The sequence below is a fragment of the Sciurus carolinensis genome, chromosome 7 (genome assembly GCF_902686445.1).
Source record: "Sciurus carolinensis chromosome 7, mSciCar1.2, whole genome shotgun sequence".
NCBI lineage: Eukaryota > Metazoa > Chordata > Mammalia > Rodentia > Sciuridae > Sciurus > Sciurus carolinensis.
Genome location: NC_062219.1, coordinates 14314922 through 14337718, shown reverse-complemented (window position 1 = coordinate 14337718; position 22797 = coordinate 14314922). Strand labels below are relative to the sequence as shown.

General features: G+C 36.7%; 1 protein-coding gene across 13 annotated transcripts in view; it reads right to left on the bottom strand.

The window, feature by feature from the left end:
• The window catches only part of Syne1 (spectrin repeat containing nuclear envelope protein 1), a 443098-nt gene that overhangs the window by 352016 nt on the left and 68285 nt on the right, over positions 1-22797 (bottom strand). For all 13 annotated transcript variants that reach the window (XM_047557257.1, XM_047557256.1, XM_047557258.1 and 10 more), the window contains exon 3: positions 5069-5130. In XM_047557257.1, the coding sequence (XP_047413213.1) occupies positions 5069-5130 (62 nt within the window). The remainder of the gene's footprint in view (positions 1-5068; positions 5131-22797) is intronic.

Sequence of the window (22797 nt, the reverse complement as noted above, 5' to 3'; positions counted from 1 at the left end):
CGAAAAGTTACCACTCAAAATAAAATTGGGCTAATTAAGAAGAAATATTTCATCTCCTTTCATTAACAGAGCTAACAGAGTATAATGTTTCTTCCTGATAAAAAGAAAATTGTAGTTTTCATGTCTAAAAATGAAGCCCTATTTTTGAAATGGATGATTGAGTATATGAAATAACTATAACTAATAATTTTTGTTAATGTCATATTGTAGTTTATTGACAATTTGTGATTTTTAATTCTTTGCATAATTGCAGAGACATAAAAACTTCCATTTAGGAACAAAGCAGATGTCAAAAAAATGAATAGATAATTAGACCCATAAATTTGGATAATCTATATCTGTGTACTAAGAATGTAAAAGCACACATGGAAGGAAAATCCTTAGGTTACCCCCTTATTTTTAATAAGATATTTGGTTTAAGAAAAGCACATTTTATAGAAACATATTGTACTCTTATTTGCATCCTCTTTATAACTTCTGTCTTAATATTTATAAATAATTGCAATAGAATAGAATCAGAAGTTTCTGTATTAATTATAAATCATTTATTAATTTGAAACCTAGACAAGAAATCAAGAACAAAAAGAAAATTTCCAATTAAATAAACCTCCTCAAATTCCCTCTCATAAGCATCTTCAAAAACCTCTGAATACACCCAAGATTTAGTGACCTTGGGAAGGACAAGAGAACCAACAATTTTGCTTCTCAACTCAACATCCAGCACTTAATCCTGCCATTATCTGTTATCAAAGCTGTTTTACGAAGTGGTCAATTTTCAAAGAAGATTTTGAGAAAATAAATACATTTCCTTCCAAATACAGTCTTTAAAATTATTCTTTAAAACGAAAATTGGTAGGCTGAGCCTAAGACTCAGTGGTAGAATGCTGGCTTGGTAAACGTGAGACTCTAAGTTCAATCCCCAGCACCACAAAATAATAAATAAATAAAATTTTATTATCTTTAAATTGCTCATAAATGTTAAGGGAGGCACAATATCACAATATTATCATAGAATTTATGATTTAGCATTCTAATTTAAATATATACCAATTCCCATGACTACTATGAAAAAGTTCTCAGACAACAGAGATTCTGTGAAATATTTACAAGTTGCATTCCAGAAAAACATTAAAACATTAAATTTTGTTTTTCTTGGTCAACTTGACACTTTTTTCTTGTTCTTAGATATAAAATAACTTAGTACCTAATGTAGCATAAATAACAGGTGATTCAAAACTATTATACTAATTACCAGAATAAAAAATACTTTCAACATGGGTCATTTTCTTACTTTTATTAGTAAATGTCAACATAAAACTATAGCAAAGGGGACAAACAATACAACCAAGAAATAAAATGCAACTCAACTGTTCTCAATGGTTTGGTTGTCAGGTTAATGGAAAAATTCCAAAGTGCAGAGCTAAGTATGACAGATTTCCAGAGGAGAAACCATCCACTATGAAATGGGGCTAAGTGTTTTCAGGGTACATTTCCCATTCCTTTGTTACAGATTTAGGAGAACTTCTTACTTGCTTAAGTTAAACGTCAGACTGAACTTGAGGCCTGTTATGGACTGAAGGTCTTTGGCTTGTATTCCACCCCAAATCCATGTTTCAACCTCCAACCCCAGTGTGATGGTATTTAGAGGTGGGGCCTTTGGGTAGTATCGAGGTTTAGGTAAGTCGTGGATGCAATTTATTAGTGGCCTTACAGGAAGAAGAAGAAAGACCATAGCTCTTTTTAACTGCCATGTGACACAGAGACAAGGAAAACTGCCTTCATCAAAAATCAAATCTATCAGTGCCCTTATCTTGGACTTCCCAGCCTCCAGAACTGTAAGGAAAAAATATTTGCTGCTTAAAGCCACCCAGCCTCTGGTATTTTGTTATAATAGGTTGACATAACCAAGCAGGGTCCAAATTCACAGACACAGTAGGCAGAGTTATCACTAGAGAAGGCATTACAGGATCAACACACCACAGTAGATTCAACCTGATCCTCAACCCCAGGACTCCAGGTCCGCTAAAAGCCAACAGCTTTTGTTATTCAACAAGCAAGAAAAGGAAAACATGACTTCAAAAAGCTCTGGAAGATCAGGAAGGACTTCCAGATGAGTCAAGCTTCTTCTTTATGGATTTCTAAAGAGAAATGTTTTGAAGCAGAGCTTTGGACCTGCTCTGTGACTGAAAATCTGTTGTCTCGGGGGGGGAAACTTCAGGGTATTGCTGATGATCAGGAGACAAGAACCCAAAGTTTAAGAAGCTATATCCATGAGAGAGTTAGTAAGACCCTGGGCATATGCTCCTGTAGAGATTAGTTGACGTGTGTGTGTGTGTGTGCGCGCGCGCACCTGCACCTGTCCATGTATGCTAAAGTGAACGGTCAAGCATGCTCTAGCAACCTGAGTGGCTTTGGCAGCAAACCTTCTCACAAAGTATCAGGAAAAGTGACACAGGTCTTAGTCCAGAGGCCAGATCACACATGAAATTGACTGCTTGTGTTGTGGGTGAGAAATCATCGTTCTCAGACTTCCTTGAAGAAAGTGAGGAACCTATAATGAGAGGGAAGTATATGGCTCCCTTTTAACTTAGAAGCATGCATAAATACAACCTCAATAACACTGTGAAGTTTAGGGTTTTCAGGCTGACTGTGTTTTGTAGGACTAGAATACAGAAAAAATGGTGATGGTAATGGAGGTAAAGCTAGGGATGGGGAGACAGAGATAGAGATGATAAAGGGGCTGGGTTGGGCTGCAGGTGGTGGCAGAGAAGACGGTATAGGAGAGAGAGCAAGATGGAATGGAAGGGAGGTGAGAGAGAGAAAGACATAAAGATGGATCTGGAAACAGGAACTAAATAGGGACAGGAGTCTAAGGACGGGGACAGATGAGTGGCAATATGTGGTCAGCTGCCGAGACAGACACAGACATAAACACCAACTCTATGACTCTCCTTAAGTTCTCAATTGCCACACCCGGGAACTGGGGCCAGATCTGATTTTCAGAAAGTTTTCCAAATACAAGAAATTAGAAAAGTAAAACATCATCCGAATGCTTTCATGGGTTTTGATTATTTTTAATGAAACACTAAAACATCGGTATCAATAAGTTCAAAAGAACAAGTCTAGGTATTATTCTTCTGCTTCAGTGTTTAGTTTTCAAAGTGGCCCAAGAAAGAAAAGAAATTACAAGTACAGAGGATAAAAAAGAACACAAATATCTATTATATTAAGTTTATAATCGGTCATTGTGGATACAGTAACTTTTTTTGGCATTTCAAAATGATATCATTCATGCAAAAAGTGTGTAATATAGAGGAAACACATGGACTTCAGGTTCTTTCTGGATTAGAATCTTACTAGCACCCATTTCCAGGTGTGTGAAGATGTACACCATCAAGAGAAAAATGGTAAATGATATTTGAGTCATACATTACTTTGTTGTGTAATTTAAGGTCATTTTTACTTTCATTATACTTTCTAAGAAGTATATTACTAATTTTATTTACAATTAGCATGTAGCCTTTTTACAGCATGGAAAACAATAACTCTATTTTTATTTTTGGAAAGAAAAATCTTCCCTGATAGTTGACAATTCTGTAGTGTAAGTAGAGTCTGGCTGTCACCAAGGTTTGAGCAAATGAGCCCCCAGAGTACTCAAGCCTACTGCAGTCACTGGGTAGAAAGGAGGTAGGAACAGGAGGGATTCTAGGTGCAACCACTAGACCACAGAATTCTCCTCTCATCAAGTAGCTTTTGGAAAGAGATTTTAGGAAAGGTGATCCCAATTTATCCTGTACCTAGACACATTATTCTAGTTCTTTTATTGCTGGATTATGAGCTTCTCAAGTCTTGGGAAAGTTTCCTACTATGTTTTCCTTTCTCTAAAACCTAGTATAGACACAGATACACAGTTAATTTGTAGAATGAGACTAAAATTAACTGCCATGCTTTGTTCGCTAACGAACTATAAAAAAGGGGAAGGGAACTTCGGGATGTATTATTAGCTTTCTGTTACTGAGGTAATCAACTTACAAGGAGAATATGTTACTTTGGTTCACAGTTTTGAGGCTTCAGCCCATAGTCCGCAGACCCCTTTGTTTTTGGCAAGGCAGAGCATCATGGGGTGGGAGAGGCATGTGACAGAGCCAAGCTGTCCATCTCATATCCAGAGTGAGAAAAAGAGGAGGGCTGGGTTCCACAAATCCCTTAGAGAGTATGTCCCATGGCCAGAAGACCACCCACTGGGTTCCAGCTTGAAGGTCCCGCCCCCAATACTGCCAAGTTAGGGACCAAACCTTTAACACGTGGGTCTCTGGGCAACATTCCAGATCTAAACTAGCAGGTCTCTGATTAAAACCCCTCAGGGTTGTGCCTTACATACTACTGCCATTGCCATCCACAAAAGGACTAGCAGCTGAATTCAGACAATTGTCCAATCATCTAAATTTATTTTAACAAATGTGATACTTCTTGTTTTACTTCTTTTCCCATCAGCAGCAGAAGAGGTGGATTTTATTACAATATACTAAGATTGAAATCTATTGCGTTTCAGTATTTATGTGCAAAGACATCATGGTACCCTAGAAAGACTAAAACCACCTGGCACAAGCTAGTGTGGACGATCTTGGAAAGATGCCAGCCTTCCTAGTGTCTCGCCTCCACAGTATTTTTCATCAAAGCAGCTGGAGAGGGCACTGCCATCATCTCAGATGAACCTCTTTGCTCAGGGCAGGACACTTATTGCTTCTTTGTGTTCTGAACAGGTATCAGAACACCTGAGCACAAATCTGACATAAATTAGTACAGAGACAATAACTGGGGAGATATTTGAGCAAGATTCGTAGAATTGACCTGAAGTAACTGCTCCTGACTGGCTTTCAGCCCATTTCTTCCCAGAGGCAAAGTTTGTAAATGCTTCACTTAGGTGACAATTAAACCAGCCGGTAGGATGGCCCCATCATTGATCATAACGGGGACAAAAACAACAGTAGCGTTCCTCCAGATTGTGCACTTCATGACTTTTTGGCTTAAACCGCGCAAACCTGTAACTCTGGGTTGTTTCCTTTACCTTGGCCAGATGAGAGTTGATCCATTTTGTGAAAGTACGCTTTTGTACAATCTCTTGCTCATCTAGGAGAAAAACAGAATCTGGTTAGATAGCATAAGGCATCATGGATTTATACTATGGAAAAAATCAAAATTACACAACCCTAGAGTTAATCATAAAACCATTTTATCTTCTAATTCATTTGACTGATTATTGTCTTTCAGGGCTGACACAATTCTAAATACGTAATCACATGGACTTGTCCTTTGAAAATTATTAGCAAATACTTTAAAATTTGCACCATTTCATCCCTACGTTTACCTTCATTCACTTACTGAAAGTTCACTGGTTAATTGTCCCTCAACAAAGTTGTTAAAAATAAAAGTTTAACTGTAATATGCTAATTTCAAGTCCTTTGGGTATAAACTGAGGAGTGGGTCAGCTGGGTCAAAAGGTGGGGGATTCTCCACACTGCTTTCCAGAGTGGTGGCACCAATTTGCAACTCCACCAGCAATGTAAAAGTGTGCCTTTTTCCCCACACCCACACCAACATCTATCATTTTTTGTATTCTTGATAATAGCCATTCTAATTAGAGTAAGATGAAATCTTAGAGTTGCTTTAATTTGCATTTCTCTATTCAGTCATGAAGAAGAATAATATGGCATTTGCAGGTAAATGGATAGAGTTGGAGAATATCATGCTGTGAAATAAGCCAATCCCCCAAAAACCAAAGGTCAAATGTTTTCTGATAAGTGGATACTGATACATAATGGGGGTGGGCAGTGGGTGGTGAGAGAAGAATGGAGGAACTTTATGTAGAAGGAAATGAAAGGGGGAGGGGGTGGGGTATGAAGGATGGTGGAATGAGACAAACATCATCACCCTATGTACATGTATGATTACATGTATGGTATGAATCTACATCGTGCAAAACCATAGAAACGAAAAGTTGTACCCCATTTGTATACAATGAATCAAAATGCAGTCTGTAAAAATAAAAATATAAAATAAAATAAAAATAAATAAATAAATAAAAGTGTGTGGAGTCCAACTAAATGCCAAGTTCTGTGTGTAGAGAGATATGCAGAGATGAAGAGGTAGAGACAGACAGACAAGGGCATATGCATATAGTGGGTTACACAGCAGTATTAAGATAGAGTTGTAAACATAAGGTATTACAGGAACTTAACATGGATGGGGAGTGGGGTTAATATACCCTAGGCAACCTCCCCAAATCCCCACCTCCTGGAGTCCACACTTTTGTGTAGGCAGAGTGCGCAGATCCTGTGACTTGCTTCTAGCTAACAGAATATGAAAGTTGGTGGGATGTCGCACCTGTGATCCTGTTGCTTTAAGTTACTCCATCCTTGCTAAGGTTCCCCCAACACCAGCATGCTGTGAACCACCTACGAAGGTGCTCAAAGGTGGGGAACTGTGGTTTTCTTTTAGGAGTAGAGAGCTGCCTCCAGCCAACACCCAGTAAAAAGCTGGGCCTTCATCTTATAGCCACAATGCTAGCAATGAGGACAAATTCAAAAGTGGGTTGTCCCTTCAAGAGAATGGGGATGAGGATGCAGTCAGCCTGCATCTTGTAGCCTGTGGGACTCTGAGCAGATGCAGCTGCACTGTGCACGACTCTTGACCCATGAAAATGTGGAGATAATAAGTGTGTGCTGCTTGAAGCGGCAAACTCTGTGGTAATTTGTTATGCAACAAGAGAAGACTAATGAAGAAGGAAAAGAACAGGGTCCAGGAAAGCTTTCATTAGAGGTTTAAAGACATGAAGACCAGAGAGCGGATGCCATTGAATCCCTTGGAAAGAAGGGTGACATTGGTTTGCTCAGCCAACCTCTCCTGGGTGTCAAATGTTTGATACTAGACTGGACATGTTGTGGGGGACAGAGATGAACACACCTACTCTCAGTTCCTCTCCCTTTGAGGGATGATGCTCAAATTCACATGTCTAGATCTGATCTTTCCACAGCTTCAACTTGGATTTGACTGTCGACTAGGATGTAAACCTGATCAGCTTTGACAATAGCGATGAAGGGATGAGGAAACCTTTAAACTAGACCTTTACACTTGGAGAAACTTTGGATATGTACATAAAATTCATGGAATGCCAGTATTTCTAAAGTATTTCGAACATGCTTTTTAGTTTTGATTTTCAAGAACAAAAACAACTCAGTGTTACAGAAGGTAACTTTTCCTATATACCAGGGACTCATGTACATGCTAACCCACATACATAATTACATACATCTATGTATAATGAGATATATACCACTTTCTATTTTAATTTTTAATTATTTTGATTATTATATATTTAGTAATTATATAATATAAACTACAATACATGTATTAGCTTTCATTCTTATAACAAACATATAAATGAAACCTATTACAATTCTCGTTTTCCAGATAAGAAAGCCAAGACACATAGAAATTAAATATTTTTACCAAGGTCACCCAATGGTGACCAGATTTTAGATTCCAGAAGTGTGGTCCTATAATATCATAATGTTACTTGAGGATAACATAAAAATTAGTATATTGGTCTTAACAGATATTAATCACATGAAAATTATAAATCCACAGTCAAATATGAGATTGGCTTTGGAATTTTCCAGTTCTATAAATAAATTTATGCTGCCGCAAAATTAATCAAGTTAAGTGTGATGCAATTCAGAACTTTATAATACATAAACTTCAATTCTAAGTCTAAAATAGACTGTAGATACAGTTAGTGTATGAAAATTTTTAGACTTAATTTGAAATTATATATTCTTTTATAAACCAAGATGTCATTGTTTTAAAATGTTAAATTAGCATGAGTTAGTGTAGGATGTCATAAATTTAAGAACACCTACTGATTATATGCTGCTTCCTGATTTTAAATTTTTACATTTTCACTGCTACCACCTTCAGATTTACCATCTGATGGCAAATCTCTGATTTTATATTTAGACTTTAGTTAAAAGACCTCCTTTTAGAGTGCTCAAATTCTCTTTTTCTGGTAGCATTGTGTATGTCTAAATGTCAAATTCTCTACATGCTTCCTTTTATGCCTATAAAACCAGATTTTGCTGGATCCTAAAAGTCTACTTTTTATATTTATCAGATACAGCCAGCTGAATTCTAAGTAAATATTTTCTAATTTTATGTATTATTTTCCTAAAAGAAAAAAAATTCTAAAATTTCATTGTTAGCATTTTCTTATTTTTATGTAAAGCCTGAATAATTTACTTCCATATTTGTTAATTAAGTCTGATATCAACAGCATAAAATCTTTAAATTGCAGAAGACAAATATGCCATAAATGTCTATCAACCTACAAAAAAATAGACATGAAAACAACATTTCTTTATAATCCTATTGACAAAGAACTGAAATAACCCCTATGAGAAAAGTTTTAAGGTTCTATTTATGTGTATGTCTCTGCTTTTAAAAGAACATTATTTAATATTAGCAGTGACTCGCTCATAGGGCCACTATAGTTCACCGTGAGGTTCTCATGTGTTGAAAACACAGAGGTCAAAAAATAAATGGCACCCTGGGTTGCTACAGAATCTTGGTCATCAATCATACAAACATAGTGTCTATAAATATGTTGATTATCTTTTAATCTTACTATGAATAATAAATTTTCCATGAACAATATGTTATGTAAAACTGTGCTACAGAATCTTATGCTTATTAGCTTGTACATAGCATTACTAAATAAAAAGAATATTAAAACACATGCCAATATCCTTTCTACCAGATGGTGTTTTTTGAACACTAACAGTAACTGAAATTACTATATTAAAATATATTGAACTAATTCTTCTATAAGTACTTATTTCTGAGAAGTATATGAGTATGCCCTTAATCATGCATAATGAATTCTACCAGAAGCATGAAAAATCATAAAGAGCAAAATCATGAATTCCTGAGTACATCTGTCTCTAATCAATGTCACATTTAATATATATATATATATGCAAAGACGTATATGTATATATACAAGAAAAATACATTGTTTAAATAAATGTAGATAAGTTTGAAAAAAAAACTCTGGCAAAAATACTAAAATTATCAAATATTAATGCATTCATAATATCTTGCCATAGATTATTTAATTTTGTTTGTAAATGAACATGATACCTTTATCTTATTTATTTATTTTTATGCAGTGCTGAGGATTGAACTCAGTGCCTCACACATGCTAGACAAGTGCTCTATCACTGAGCCACAACCTTCAGCATAAAATATTTTACTTTTTTAGTGGTTAACTTATTATTTTGTATTTGTTATTTTTGGTTATACTTGACAGTAGAATATATTTTGACAAATCATGCATTCATGTAGTATAACTTCCCATTTTTGTGTTTGTACATGGTGTGGAGTTACACTGGTTGAGTATTCATATATGAACATAGGAAAGTTATATCTGATTCAGTCTATTGTCTTTTCTGTTCCCATTACCCTTGTCCCCACACTCCTCCCTGTCCAATCTGGTGAACTTCCAATCCTCCTTCCATATCACCCCCTCTGCCTATTTCGAGTCAGAATCTGCAAAGCAGAGAGAATATTTGGCCTTTGGTTTGCTGGGACTGGCTTATTTCACTTAGCATTATAGTCTCCAGTTCTATCCATTTACCAGAAAATGCCATAATTCCATTCTTCTTTAAGGCTGAGTAATATTCCACTGTGTATATGTACCACAATGTCTTTATTCATTCATCTGTTGGAGGGCACCTAGGTTGGTTCCATAGCTTAGCTCTTGTGAATTCAGCTGCTGTAAACATTGATGTGGCCATGTCCTATAGTATGCTGATTTTAAGTCCTTTGGATATATGCCAAGGAGTGGGATAACTGGGTCAAATGATGGTTCCATTCCAAGTTTTCTGAGGAATCTCCATACGCCTTCCATAGTGGTTGACCCAATTTGCTCTCCCACCAGTAATGTATGAGTACACCTTTTCCACATCTTTGCCAACATTTATTGTTGCTTGTATTCTTGATGATTGCCATTCTGACTGGAGGGAGATGAAATTTCAGAGTAGTTTTAATTTGCGTTTCTCTTATTGCCTGAAATGTTGAACAGTTTTTCAAATATTTGTTGATTGATTGTATTTCTTCTTCTTTGAAGTATCTGTTCAGTTCCTTAGCCCATTTGTTGACTGGGTTATTTGGTTTTTTTGGTGTTATGTTCTTTGCATTCTTTATATATCCTGGAGATTAATGCTCTATCTGAGGTGCAGGTGGCAAAGATTTTTTATAGGCTCTCTCTTCACATTCTCGATTGTTTCCTTTGCTGTGAAGAAGATTTTTAGCTTGATACCACCCCACTTATTTACTATTGATTTTATTTTTTGCACTTTAGGAGTCTTGTTAAGGAATTTAGTTTCTAACCTGTTGTGGGAAGATTTCTTCTAGTAGGCACAGGGTCTCCAGTCTAATTAATTCCTATAGGAATCAACTGAAAGTGAAATTAGGAAAACTATCCTACTCACAATAGCCTCAAAAAATAAAATATTTGGGAATCAATCTATCAAAAGAGGTAAAAGACCTCTACTATGAAAACTACAGAACACTAAAGAAAGAAATTGAAGAAGACCTTAGACGATGGAAAGATCTCCCAGGTTCTTGGATAGACAGAATTAAGATTGTCAAATGGCCATACTACCAAAAGCACTATACGGATTTAATGCAATTCTTATTAAAATTCCAATCACATTCATCATAGAAACAACAACAAAAAAGCAGCCATGAAATTCATTTGAAAAAATAAGAGGCCCAGAATATTCAAAGCAATCCTCAGAGGGAAAAGTGAAACAGAAGGCATCACAACACCAGACCTTAAATTATACTACAGAGCTAAAGTAACAAAAATGGCATGGTATTAGCACCAAAACAGACTTGAAGACCAATGGTACAGAATAGAAGACACAGAGACAAGCCTAGTTATCTCATATTAGACAAAGGTACCATAAACATACACTGGAGAAAAGCTAGCCTCTTCAACAAATGGTGCTGGAAAACTGGAAATCCATATGTAGCAAAATGAAATTAGACCCCTGTCTCTCACCCTGCATAAAACTCAGCTTGCCACAGATTATTATTAATATTTTTGCAGATTATCATTATTCCCTAATAAATATCTTTAATAATAAAGATGGCTTAAATAGAACTCTTAGAGATTACCATACCAGAAAATGTAAATGTTAATTTAAAACAAATCACATTTAAAGTCACACTGCCCCTGATTGTTTGTAATAATTATTTTCCATTATTTTTGATGCAGCCCTAAAAAAAGTTGGAATGAAGTTTAAAAACAGGAAAATGCAGCCTGAATTTCTTGCCACAACCAAATAATGTGGCTACATAGGGAAAACAAACACAAAAACATAAGATGATAAAGTGGTGGTTATTAATCAACAGCCACAATTAGATCGCCTGGGTCAAATGAACTGTTTTGGAATCAGAATTATATTTTCCCAGTTGTCAGTATATAATTACTAAAATCACCACTAACTTTGTTATACATAAGAAAGATTCAAGGTTTATTGAATAGTTGAACATAATAAAATAAATAAACAAGTGCTATAGTTACCCAATGTTAAAATTTTTAAGTAAAAAGAAAATTCATTGAACCCGTCTGTGACAGATTGCAAAATGTGTCCTCAGTTCCTCCCATCCTTGTCAGTATACCCTTTGTGATGTGACTGTGCTACTCCTCAGATCAGGAGGTCCTCTTATCTCCCTGTCCTTGACTCTGGGCTGGCCTTGAGACTTGTATTATTGATCAGCAACGTGACTGATGCAATTTTATGTGATTCATAAAGGTGAACCCTCAGAGGCCTTGAGCTTCCGTTTTGGCCTTTGGAACTCTTCCCTGAAGCAACCACATAATGAAGCTGGTCTAGGATCACAGAGGATACAAAGTCACTTGGAAGACAATTGAAGCACTCCAGAGGACAATCAACAAAAACAGCAAGACACAGACACATGAGCGCGCCATCTTGGATCTGCCAGTCTAACTGATCCAATGAATGCAGCCACATGAACCAGCCTAGTCATAAATACCAGGACACTCACAGAAACACAAGAAGTCATAAATTCTTGTTACTCTAATCCACTAAAATCGGGTAGTGGTTTGTTGCACAGTGCAATTTGATTGAAAAGAAATTCCTACTAGGAGTATGGCAGTGCTGTAACAAAAACATAAAATGTGGCATTGACCTTGGGACCAGGTTGGAAGAGGAGACTGGAAGACAGTGAGGGAATGCTCTTGGAGATTGGAGGGAGCTGCATGCAGTTTGTACATTATATAATCTGTCACCTGAAGTGACTTAAACATGTTCATCCTGATAAAGGAGTTCCTTGAACAATGCTGAAAGTGTCAAGTGGCTTCTTTTAGCTGTGTATTATAAGTAATGGAAAAGAAAGTGATGAACCAAAGAAGGGACTGTTTTGTTTGCAAGCATAAATTAGAAGAAATGCAGAAGGCCTAGGCTAGTGGACTGGAAAATAAGATGGTCTGTTATTCCTAGTTTTTGCAGGAAAAAAATTCAAAAAGTAAGAAATGGCTTCAGGGTAACAGCATCCAGGGTATGTTTTTAAGACCCACAGTTAGGAGGCAGGGGGAGTTTGGCATTTTTAGAATACTAATGTAAGTGAGACCACACAGTTTCTTTCTCTGTGTCTGGCATGTCGGAATCATTCATGTTGCAACAAATGGAAGGATTTCCTTTGTGTGTGTGTGACTGAATAATATTGCCTGGTGGATTATCTGTATCCATTCATGGATGTGTTCTTTTTGGCTGTGGTAATCATTCACAAAGCATACATATATCAAATCATCGCGTTGTCAATCTTGAAATGTACCAAGTTGTATCTATCAATTCTACTTCAACATAAGGCTGGAAAACAAAAGAATTCAAAAAGTTTTCTGGTAGTGTCTACTTGACCTTCTCCACTAAAAAAAAAACAGTTTCTAAGGTTTAAGGTTATTAAGAATATCTAAAAAGTGTTCATCTTAAGGGCATTGTCCAGTCTTCATCTTATTTCAAACTAACTTTATTCCTTTTCTTTTCTTCCTTCCTCCTTCCCTCCCTCCGTCCCTTCCTGCCTTCCTGCCTTCCTTCCCCATGCTACCGGGGATTGGATCCAGGTACTCTATCTCTCTGCCACATCCCCAGCCCTTTTCATTTTATTTTGAGACAGGATCTTGCTAAGTTGCTTAGAGTCTAAGTTATTGAGACTGACTTTGAACTTGAGATCTTCCTGCCTCAGCCTCCCAAGTTGCTGGGATTATAGATATGTCACACCATGCCCAGTACAAATATTAGGTTTGGGGGAACAGAGTGAACCCCAAACAGATTTTTAGGACAACAGCTTGCACCAAAGGAGCAGATTGGTTCAAAAAGAATAGAAGACTTTGAAAACATGACTTTGGTTAGGAAGGTTGAGAGAACTGTCACTCACAGTCATGAGTCACTTCTTTACTAGAAGGAAAGGAATGTTCCTTGCCTGTCAGTTAAAGGAACTTATGTGCCTTGCTGGATTTCAACATGACTTTGGACCATGACTACTCCCTCCTTTCTGTTCTTTCCCTTTAGGACAGAAATGTCCATTGCAATGACCCTGTCCCTGTCTCCTCACTGCATGTGGAATAAATGGGGAACAGACAACTTCTTTTTTTAGTTTGTAGGTTTATGGATCAAGAGGAACTACAATTGGAATCTCATCTGTAACAGATACAGGTGACATAATCCTGGACTTAGAACTTGATGCCAAGATTGGAACTGGATGTAACTTTTGGTGTCTGTAGAGGGGCTATGTGTATTTTGCATGTAGGAAGAATACAAATAATAGTGACCAGAAGTCATATTTTAAATTAGGATCACAAAACCTTCTGCTCCCAGTATGCATCCTCCTTTGCAATGTGACTTTGTCCTTCCTCCCATCAAAGGGTAGAACTGACTTCCCCTTTCTATAAATCTGATCCCATATTGTACTTGCTTTGATTAATAATGCAGCAGAAATGACTTTGTCATTTGATTTTTAGAGTTAAGAGATCTGGCAGCTTCTGTTTTAGCTGTCCTGAATTACTTAAAATTATCGAGCAAGAAAAGCAGTCTGGTTTTAAGAGCGAGAATCCATGTTGAGAAGAACTGAAATCTAACTATCTGATAGCCAGAACCAACAGCCAGACAAGTGAGTGAGGTCCTGTTGGATTTCCTAACTCAGCAGAAGAAATAAGTCACAGAGAAGCTAAAGCAAAATCAGCAAATTGAGACCGAAGACTTCAAAGCATCTAATGCTTCCTCTCTCCCACACCATCCATACCTGATCACAAAATCCTTAAGGAAAAAAACCTTTTCCCCCATGTTGTATCCCTAAAGCCTAACTCATTGCCTGGCACATTGTCTTATATTTGTGTTCTTTATAAAACCATTGCTATTAACTATGAACTGACCAGGCAATTCATTGAGGCAGAGATTGTGAGAAATAATAAATTGTGATTGTCTTAAGCCACAAAGTTTTACACAGTAAGGAACAGGGTATCCAAATTACTCTGCATTAGATCCAGCATGAATTGGTGGGAGAGGACGGGTTAGGGAACAGAAAGAGAAGATCAATAGCTTTCAGGAGTATTAGAATTGAGTGAAAAAATGAGCAGAATAAATTTTTGGAGCCTTGCTCTCATCACTAATTCAAGGACCTTTTTAAATGTGTTCTAATTAGTTATACAAGACAGTAGAATGCACTTTGACAAATCATACATAAAAGGAGTATAACGTCTCATTCTTCTGATTGTACCTGATGTAGAGTCACACCAGTTGTATAGTCATATATGCACATAGGGTAATAATGTCTGATTCAATCTACTATCCCTCCCACTCCCACACCCCCTCCCCTCCCTTTACTCCCCTCTGCCTAATCCAAAGTAACTATTCTTCCCTAGCCCTGCCCCTTAGTGTGAATTAGCATCTACATATCAGAGAAAACACTTGGCTTTTGGTTTTGGGGGACTGGCTTATTTCACTTAACATGATATTCTCCTGCTCCATCCATTTACCTGCAAATGCCATCATTTCATTCCTCTGTAAGACTGATTTATATATATATAAATACACACAAACACACCACATTTTCTTTTTCTTTATCCATTCATCTGTTGAAGGGCACCTAGGTTGGTTTCACAATAGTTTAACTATTGTGAGTTGACCTCCTATAAACATTGATGTGGTTGTGTCACTGTAAGATGCTGATTTTAAGTCCTTTGGGTATAAACCGAGGAGAGGGGTAGCTGGGTCAAATGGTGGTTCCATTCCTAGTTTTCTGAAGAATCTCCTTACTGCTTTCCAGAGTGACTGCACCAATTTGCAGTCCCACCAGCAATGTATGAGTGTGCCTTTTCCCCCATATCCTCACCAACATTTATTGTTACTTGTATTCTTGGTAATTCCCATTTGACTAGAGTGAGATGGAATCTCAATGTAGTTTTAATTTACATTTCTCTAATTTCTAGAAATGTTGAACATTTTTTCATATATTTGTTGACCATTCATATTTCTTCTTCTGTGAAGTAATGGTTCAGATTCTTTGCCCATTTATTGGGTCCTTTGGTTTTTCTGGTGTTAAGTTTTTTGAGTTATTTACCTATCCTGGAGATTAATACTTTATCTGAGGTACAGATGGTAAAGATTTTCTCCCATTCTGTAGGCTCTCTCTTCACATTATTGATTGTTTCCTTTGCTGTGAAGAAGTTTTTAATTTGAATCCATTCCATTTATGATTCTTGATTTTATTTCTTGCACTTTAGGAGTCTTGTTAAGGAAGTCAGATCCTAAGCCGACATGGTGAAGATTTGGGCCTACTTTCTCTTTTACTAGGTGCAGGATCTCTGTTCTGGTGCCTACGTCCTTGATCAGCTTTGAGTTGAATTTCATGCATGGTGAGAGAAAGAGGTTTAATTTCATATTGTTACATATGGATTTCCAATTTCCCCGGAGCTATTTGTTGAATAGGCTATCTTTTTTCCAGTGAATGTTTTTGGCACCTTTGGCTAGTGTGATAAATGTATTTATGTGGGTTTGTCTCTGTTTCTTCTATTCTGTACCATTGTTTTACCTATCTGTTTTGGTGCCAATACCATGCCATTGTTGTTACTGTGGCTCTGTAGTATAGTTAAGGTCTGGTATTGTGATTCCTCCTGCTTCACTCTTCTTGCTAAAAATTGTTTTGGCTATTCTGAGTCTCTTATTTTTCCAATGAATTTCATGATTGCTTTTTCCAGTTCTATGAAGATTGTCATTGGGATTTTAATAGGAACTACTTTCAATCTGTATAATGCTTTTGGTAGTATGACCATTTTGACAATATTAATTCTACCTATGGAGGAGTACGGGAGGTTTTCCATCTTCTAAGCTCTTCCTCAATTTCTTTTCTTGGTGTTCTGTGGTTTTCATTGATTTTTTAAGAGAATATCAGTAAAGATTTATTGTTCTTATACCTTTTGGAACTGGAGTTATACTTCCTTTATATATAAGACCAGTGACTAGATCGAGAGTCCAGTTTCATTAAATTTACATTTGCAAAAGATAGTATCATTTCATTTTAAATCTATGGCACAAATGTATAAAAGAATATAATTATTTCAGTTTCTAAGTTGGAATTTCTTAACCTCAGCACTACTGATGTTTTGGACAAGATAACTCTGTTGTAAAAGGGCATCTTCTGCATGGGAGGGTATTAGTAGCATCTCTGGCCACTACCCACTAGACTCCAGCAGCACCTTTACTGCAGTCTCATAATCAAGATGTCTCCAGGCATTGCCATATTTCTACTGGGGAGCGGAGAACCATCCCATTGACGATGGTCACCTGAACCTAGCCCTTTGAATATATGCATGATGATGGACACAAATCAATGTGAACATTTACTGTTTTTTCTTTTTTATTTTTTGGACACAATGTGTTTTTTTTTTGTTGTTTTTTTATCTTTTATGTGGTGCTGAGGATTGAACCCAGCGCCTCATGTGTGCAAGGCAAGCACTTTGTCACTGAGCTACACCCCCAGCTCCTGAGCATTTACTGTTACTGTCAATATTTCAATTAAATTGTTATTGTCCAATTAGTTACTCCAACAGTTAATATTGTATCAGCTTGTTCCCATAATTGACATGTTTATTTAGGCATAAATCCTTTAATCTGAGACATACCTGTTTGAAAAGTGCCAAAATGCAGATGGTCTAAGAACTCTGATGAAAGGCTGTGTAAAAGTGACACGATTTTTCCAATATGAATGAATTATCATATGATATTTCATATGACAGACACTCTGTCATTCACAGCTGGTCTAATGTGATGGAGAAGCAGTGGTTGGGAAGAGGGTACATCAATCCTGGTATTTTGTTGTGTTTATTTTACTATTCTAAACTTGAACTTTTCTTCAGAAATGTAAATAATAAAGAAAATGAATAAAAATTGCAGTTTATAGTCTCAAGTGGTTATGGTGGGTTAAAAACAGAGCCTGAACAATTTATTGTTAACACATTCAATTTGTTCTTGTCAGATCAGGAAAATTGTATGGCATGTCAATCAGCTAAGTGTAAGAAAGTATTCTGAATTATAATATATTATTATAATGTATTTGTTGGGGTGGAGCAGTTAAGTACATACTGTTTTATAAGGACATACATCAGACAATATGCCATGTCCTGTGTTAGTCTCTAGGGGTCAATGATGGGAAATACCTTGCTCTTGTGGGTGTCCTGTACTCTCTGGAGGATGCGGGAGAGTGGAGGTAACAGGTGCATTAACCTTCAAGACTTAGGCTGGAATTTCATAATTTTTTAGTAAATCATTTAGCAGCAAAAATGTGATCTGAACTGAGAAGAGGCTATTTGTAATCTTCTATTATTCCCTTTAATATAAAAATTGATAGTTTGCAGAAATATGAATGTCTGTGATTATTGGGACAGATATATTGGAAGTGATGTGCAATACATGGTATGTGTGCCATATTATATTTTTAAAGTCCTAAAGATCATGAATTCGAATTAAACCTGGTCCCTTTAAGTGTCTGCATAAAGGACTGTATGTATAATATGGAAATATTATATATTATTATATAATATGGAAATACAGCAATAATGATAGAGAGGTGCCCTCATAAGAAAATCATTACAATCAAGAGTAAGAATAAATATAACAAGAGTGAAAAGTTATTGAAGTTAAGTGAAGAGTGAAGAGCTTATTGTGGCAATTTCCAATACCTTAAGGTGATAAATTTGAATACTTTTGGCAAAAATTTTTTATACCCTTTTCTTCCTCTATTTGTGGATGTAAATATTGCAGAATAAATTGATCACATTATGAAGTAATAAAAATGATTTATATCTGCATGGCATTTGAATTGACATACTTCCACACATATGTCTCATTTGGTTTTCACTAGCAACCTACTAAGTCCAAAGGAGGAGGTATCATTAGTCAGGTTAAGAAATGTGCCAAGGACCTGAAGGACATTGTGTGAATGAAACAAGTCACACACAGAAAGACAAACACTGCATGATTCCTCTCACACATGAAATCCAAAAATCTCGATCTTGTAGAAGTTGAGGGTAGAAGGGAGGTTATCAGAGGCTGGGAAGAGTGCTAAGCTCAGCTACAAAGGAAGAAAGAGTTCTGGTGTTCTGTAGCACAGTAGGGTACCTACAGTTAAGGATCATGCTCTGAATATCTCAAAATAACTAGAAGAGAGGATTTTGAATGCACTCTCCAAAAGGAAATAATAAAAGTTTAAGGTGATGGATAAGCTAGTTACCCCCAAATTAATCATTACCCAATGATTGTATGAATTAAAACATCACATCATACTTCATAAATATGTAAGAATATTATATCCAAATGAAAATATAAAATTAGTTTTAAAAAAAGAGAGAAATGCCTGGAATTTATGTTATATAACGAAGTCTGGAGAATTATACAATCATGACCAGAATTTAGGTCATCAAAGTCCTACTCTATTGCAATTTCAACTGGATCCATAAACTGATCATTTGATTTGCTTGTTTAATTGAGTTCATTGCTTCCCCTCCATGTGCCAGTCACTCTGTTCTGACCAGTTATGGGTGCAAACTGAGAGGATAGTTTGGGTCCTTGAGGTCCAGCAAGGAAAACAAAACCAGGAAGAACCACATCTCATTCCATGTAGATACAAAGAAAAATTAAGAACAAATAATGACATGAAATATATTATCAGATTTAAAAAAAAAAAAGACTACCATTATTGGATTAACGATAAAATGAACGTGGAAAATGTGAAAACCAACCCCTACCATTTCTGAGGATAGATGCTAAGGGAAAATGCTGCTCCTACATCTAGGGTTTTTCCTAATAAATTCCACATAAAGACATATGTTAAGGACAGGTGATCTTGATAGAGCATTATTTCCAATTAGAGAGCACAGAGGCTATAGTTGGGGCTGCATGAACTTGCCACATGCATAAAGCTGTCTTGTGAAAAAAAGGAGGCCACCTGATTTTGCAAGGAAGACACCATGAGTCTGAAACCTTTTCCTGTTGTGAATTGTGAGTAATTCAGAGCAGCAGAAGGAAAGGGGGAATTGGACAATTTCCTGCAAAGCCACCTTCATACTAACAGTTGCTTTCAACATTAAACCACTTCAATGCTAGAATTTCAAGAATGAAAATACAGTGTTATTTTGCATAGCAGGAGAATGTGGAGAGTATTTGATTACATTGTTCATATACTTGAAATCTACTATTTAGTCTAGGTTTAAAAAAACAATTACTCTACCACATAAAAGTGACTTTTCCCCAGTTCATGCTTTCTAACTTTGGTGGTTATCATTTTTCATTGAATTATTACCCTTTTTCTTAAGCACATTCCTGATATAATCCAACATTTTCACATTTTTGAATTTCATATTTCGCATGCCTGCTGATATTCTTATTTTCATCTGGTGATCTTAATATTTTCTTCTCTCCACATATGTTATTTTACCACTATCAAAGCACAAATGCAACAATTTCACACAATTTTACTTACAAGGCAGCAAAAGAGCTACAATTTCACCATCAAAGTTAATAAACTGGAGATGGAGATGAAAAAATATACAGACAAGAAACTAAAAGAGTGAAACTAAAGAACATGGTCAAAGTGCAATTTAAAAATCAGGTGTTGGAAATTCCAATCTCAAATTCAGTCTCAAGCATGTAAAGCTCCATTGACCAGTTGGAAGACCTGCATTCTGTGGCCCCTTGTGCACAGAGCACCAGAGGGTGCTGCAGCTTTCTGTTGTCTCAGGACTAGAGTGGTATCAGTGCCCCTTGGAATAAAGAAGATCACTGGATCACAAAACCTGTTGGGGGAGTATCCACATGGAAGAGCAGCTAGTGAGTGGTCACTAACAGTTTTACTGACTGTCAGTCCAATTCCTGTGCTCAAGCAAGCTCATTTATACAGTAATTCAATATCTTAAAGTTTATTTTTTTATAAGAGTCTATCACTTATTTGGAATGTATATGGCAGGCCTATTGCTGCATATGGTCATTACTCACATTATCCAAAATTTCAACAAACCTGTGAGGAAATATCCCCCCATCCCCTCCTGATTTTATACTTAAGGAGATGGGCACTAGCGAAGATAATCAACTTGCCTGAGGTGTCACAGACACCAAGTGACTGGGCATAGACATTTGAATCTAAGTCTGTGTCTTCAATCATTTTATTCCACTCTCATGTCCAAATTGCCCATGAGGATTTCCAGAATAAATCCACATATATTATCTGATCCTAGAGATTTTAAACAATGCAGGTATTATTCCCAACTCACAGATAAGGTAACCCCATTTCAGGAATAGTGTCTCAGCAAGTAAGTGCCAAAATCTAATGAATTCCTTCTGACTCATTGTCCCTCTGCACCACGTTAGAAATGATTTGGCTGGAATCTAGTAGACTTACAGAGCAATACAAAGTTAGGCTTTCTAAGCCATGAACTAAAGCGTTCTCCCTGCCCTCCAGTGACACCTTGATTTCCTATCATCAGTTCTCCAGCTTTTTCCACCCAAATTCCCATCCCTGCTTCAGCTTCTTCAACAGGAAACAGAATTGAACAAGATGTTCATGGAAGTTGGCTCATATACTTTCCCTTCCACGTGTCTATATTTGAATCTGGCATTATCATGTGTCATAGGTTAGGTTAACAAGGAAACAGATTCTGGAAGGAATTTGTCAGCAGGAGGATTTGGGGATGCGCTCTCAGGAACAACAACTGTGAGGACACGTGAGGGAAGCAAGATTGGGCAGAGGGAGATGTTGAACCAAGATTTCTGAGGCTGCAATAGTCTTTCAGAGATGTTCTAAATGGAGGCAAGGAGCTGAGATTTTGCATCCTGGTATTCATCAGTTGTTAGATGTGGGTTGGCCCTGGAAAGAGGACATAATTTGGAAGAGGCAGATGTCCTGCATGCTGGCCAAGGACACCTATGAACCTTCAACGGTCAACACCCTGGAGAGAAGGGAATGAGGAACTCAAAACTGAAGGGCAGGATCTAGGCTGTGTCCTAGAGTATCTGCTGTGTCAGCTGCAGCATTAGCTACTAAGTCCTGAAAATTGACTCTGTCCAAATAACAATGAGAATAGCAGCTCCTTTTATTGCTTGTTACTTTAGAGATGCTGCGTTTAGAGGGAGTCAAGACTTGCTCCCAATTATGCTTGACCCCAAAGCTGAACCCTTTACCACCATGAGGTCCTGTCTCCTCTATTTATTTAAAAATGAACAATGTGTCCGAGGCTCATTTTTGTACTTTTCTGGATCGAATGTGTGACTATACTGCTGCAAGGGAAGGAAAAGGGGCAGTCACATGCAGTTCTCCAAACTGTCTCAGACAAGTTCATTTATTTTATTTTTTTACCAGTTTGAATGATTTCTTACTAAGTCATGTGTGTCCTTGGTCAACCACCCTACATTAAGTTGTGTCCTTCTACCCTCTGGACCTCCCTGCATAAGGTACCTTTTTATTCCTCTAACTAGACCACTCCGGCAACCACTAGCAGTTCTTCCCTCTGTCCAGCCTCCAGACAATGTACACATGATGGGACTTCTACAGTAAGCAAAGACAGAGAAAGGAGAAGAAGGCTTATTCAAAGAAATTATATCAGAAAATTTCCCAAATGGGAACAGGGAAATAAACTTTAAGATCATGAATTCCAAGGAAGAAACAACATAAAGAGTTTTTCACCAAGGCACATTATAATCCAAATTCTCAAAAGTTTAAAAGGAAAGAGAATTTAGAAAACAGCAAGAAAAAGTGTGACTTCTTGTATCTAAGGGAATCTGTATAAGGTTATGAGTGGATTTCTCAGCAGAAACCTTATAGACTAGGAAAAAGTGCAAAGATATATTGAAAAGACTGAAAGAAAGCAAAAATACCAACCAAGAATACTTGGCAAAATGATCTTTCAAAAATGAAGATGAGATTTAAAAACAACAAAAACAAAAACAAAAAAACTTTCTCACATAAACAAAAGCTGAGGAAGTTTATCCTCTTTAGACCTACTTTACAAGAAATGCTAAAGGGAGTTATTTAAATTGAAACAATAATATGTTAATCGACAATGTGAAAACATAAAGTAAAAAAAAAAAAACTACAAAGTTAACAATGTAGTCAAATTCAGAACACTAATACTGTAATGATGGTGTAAATCACTTATACATCAAATAT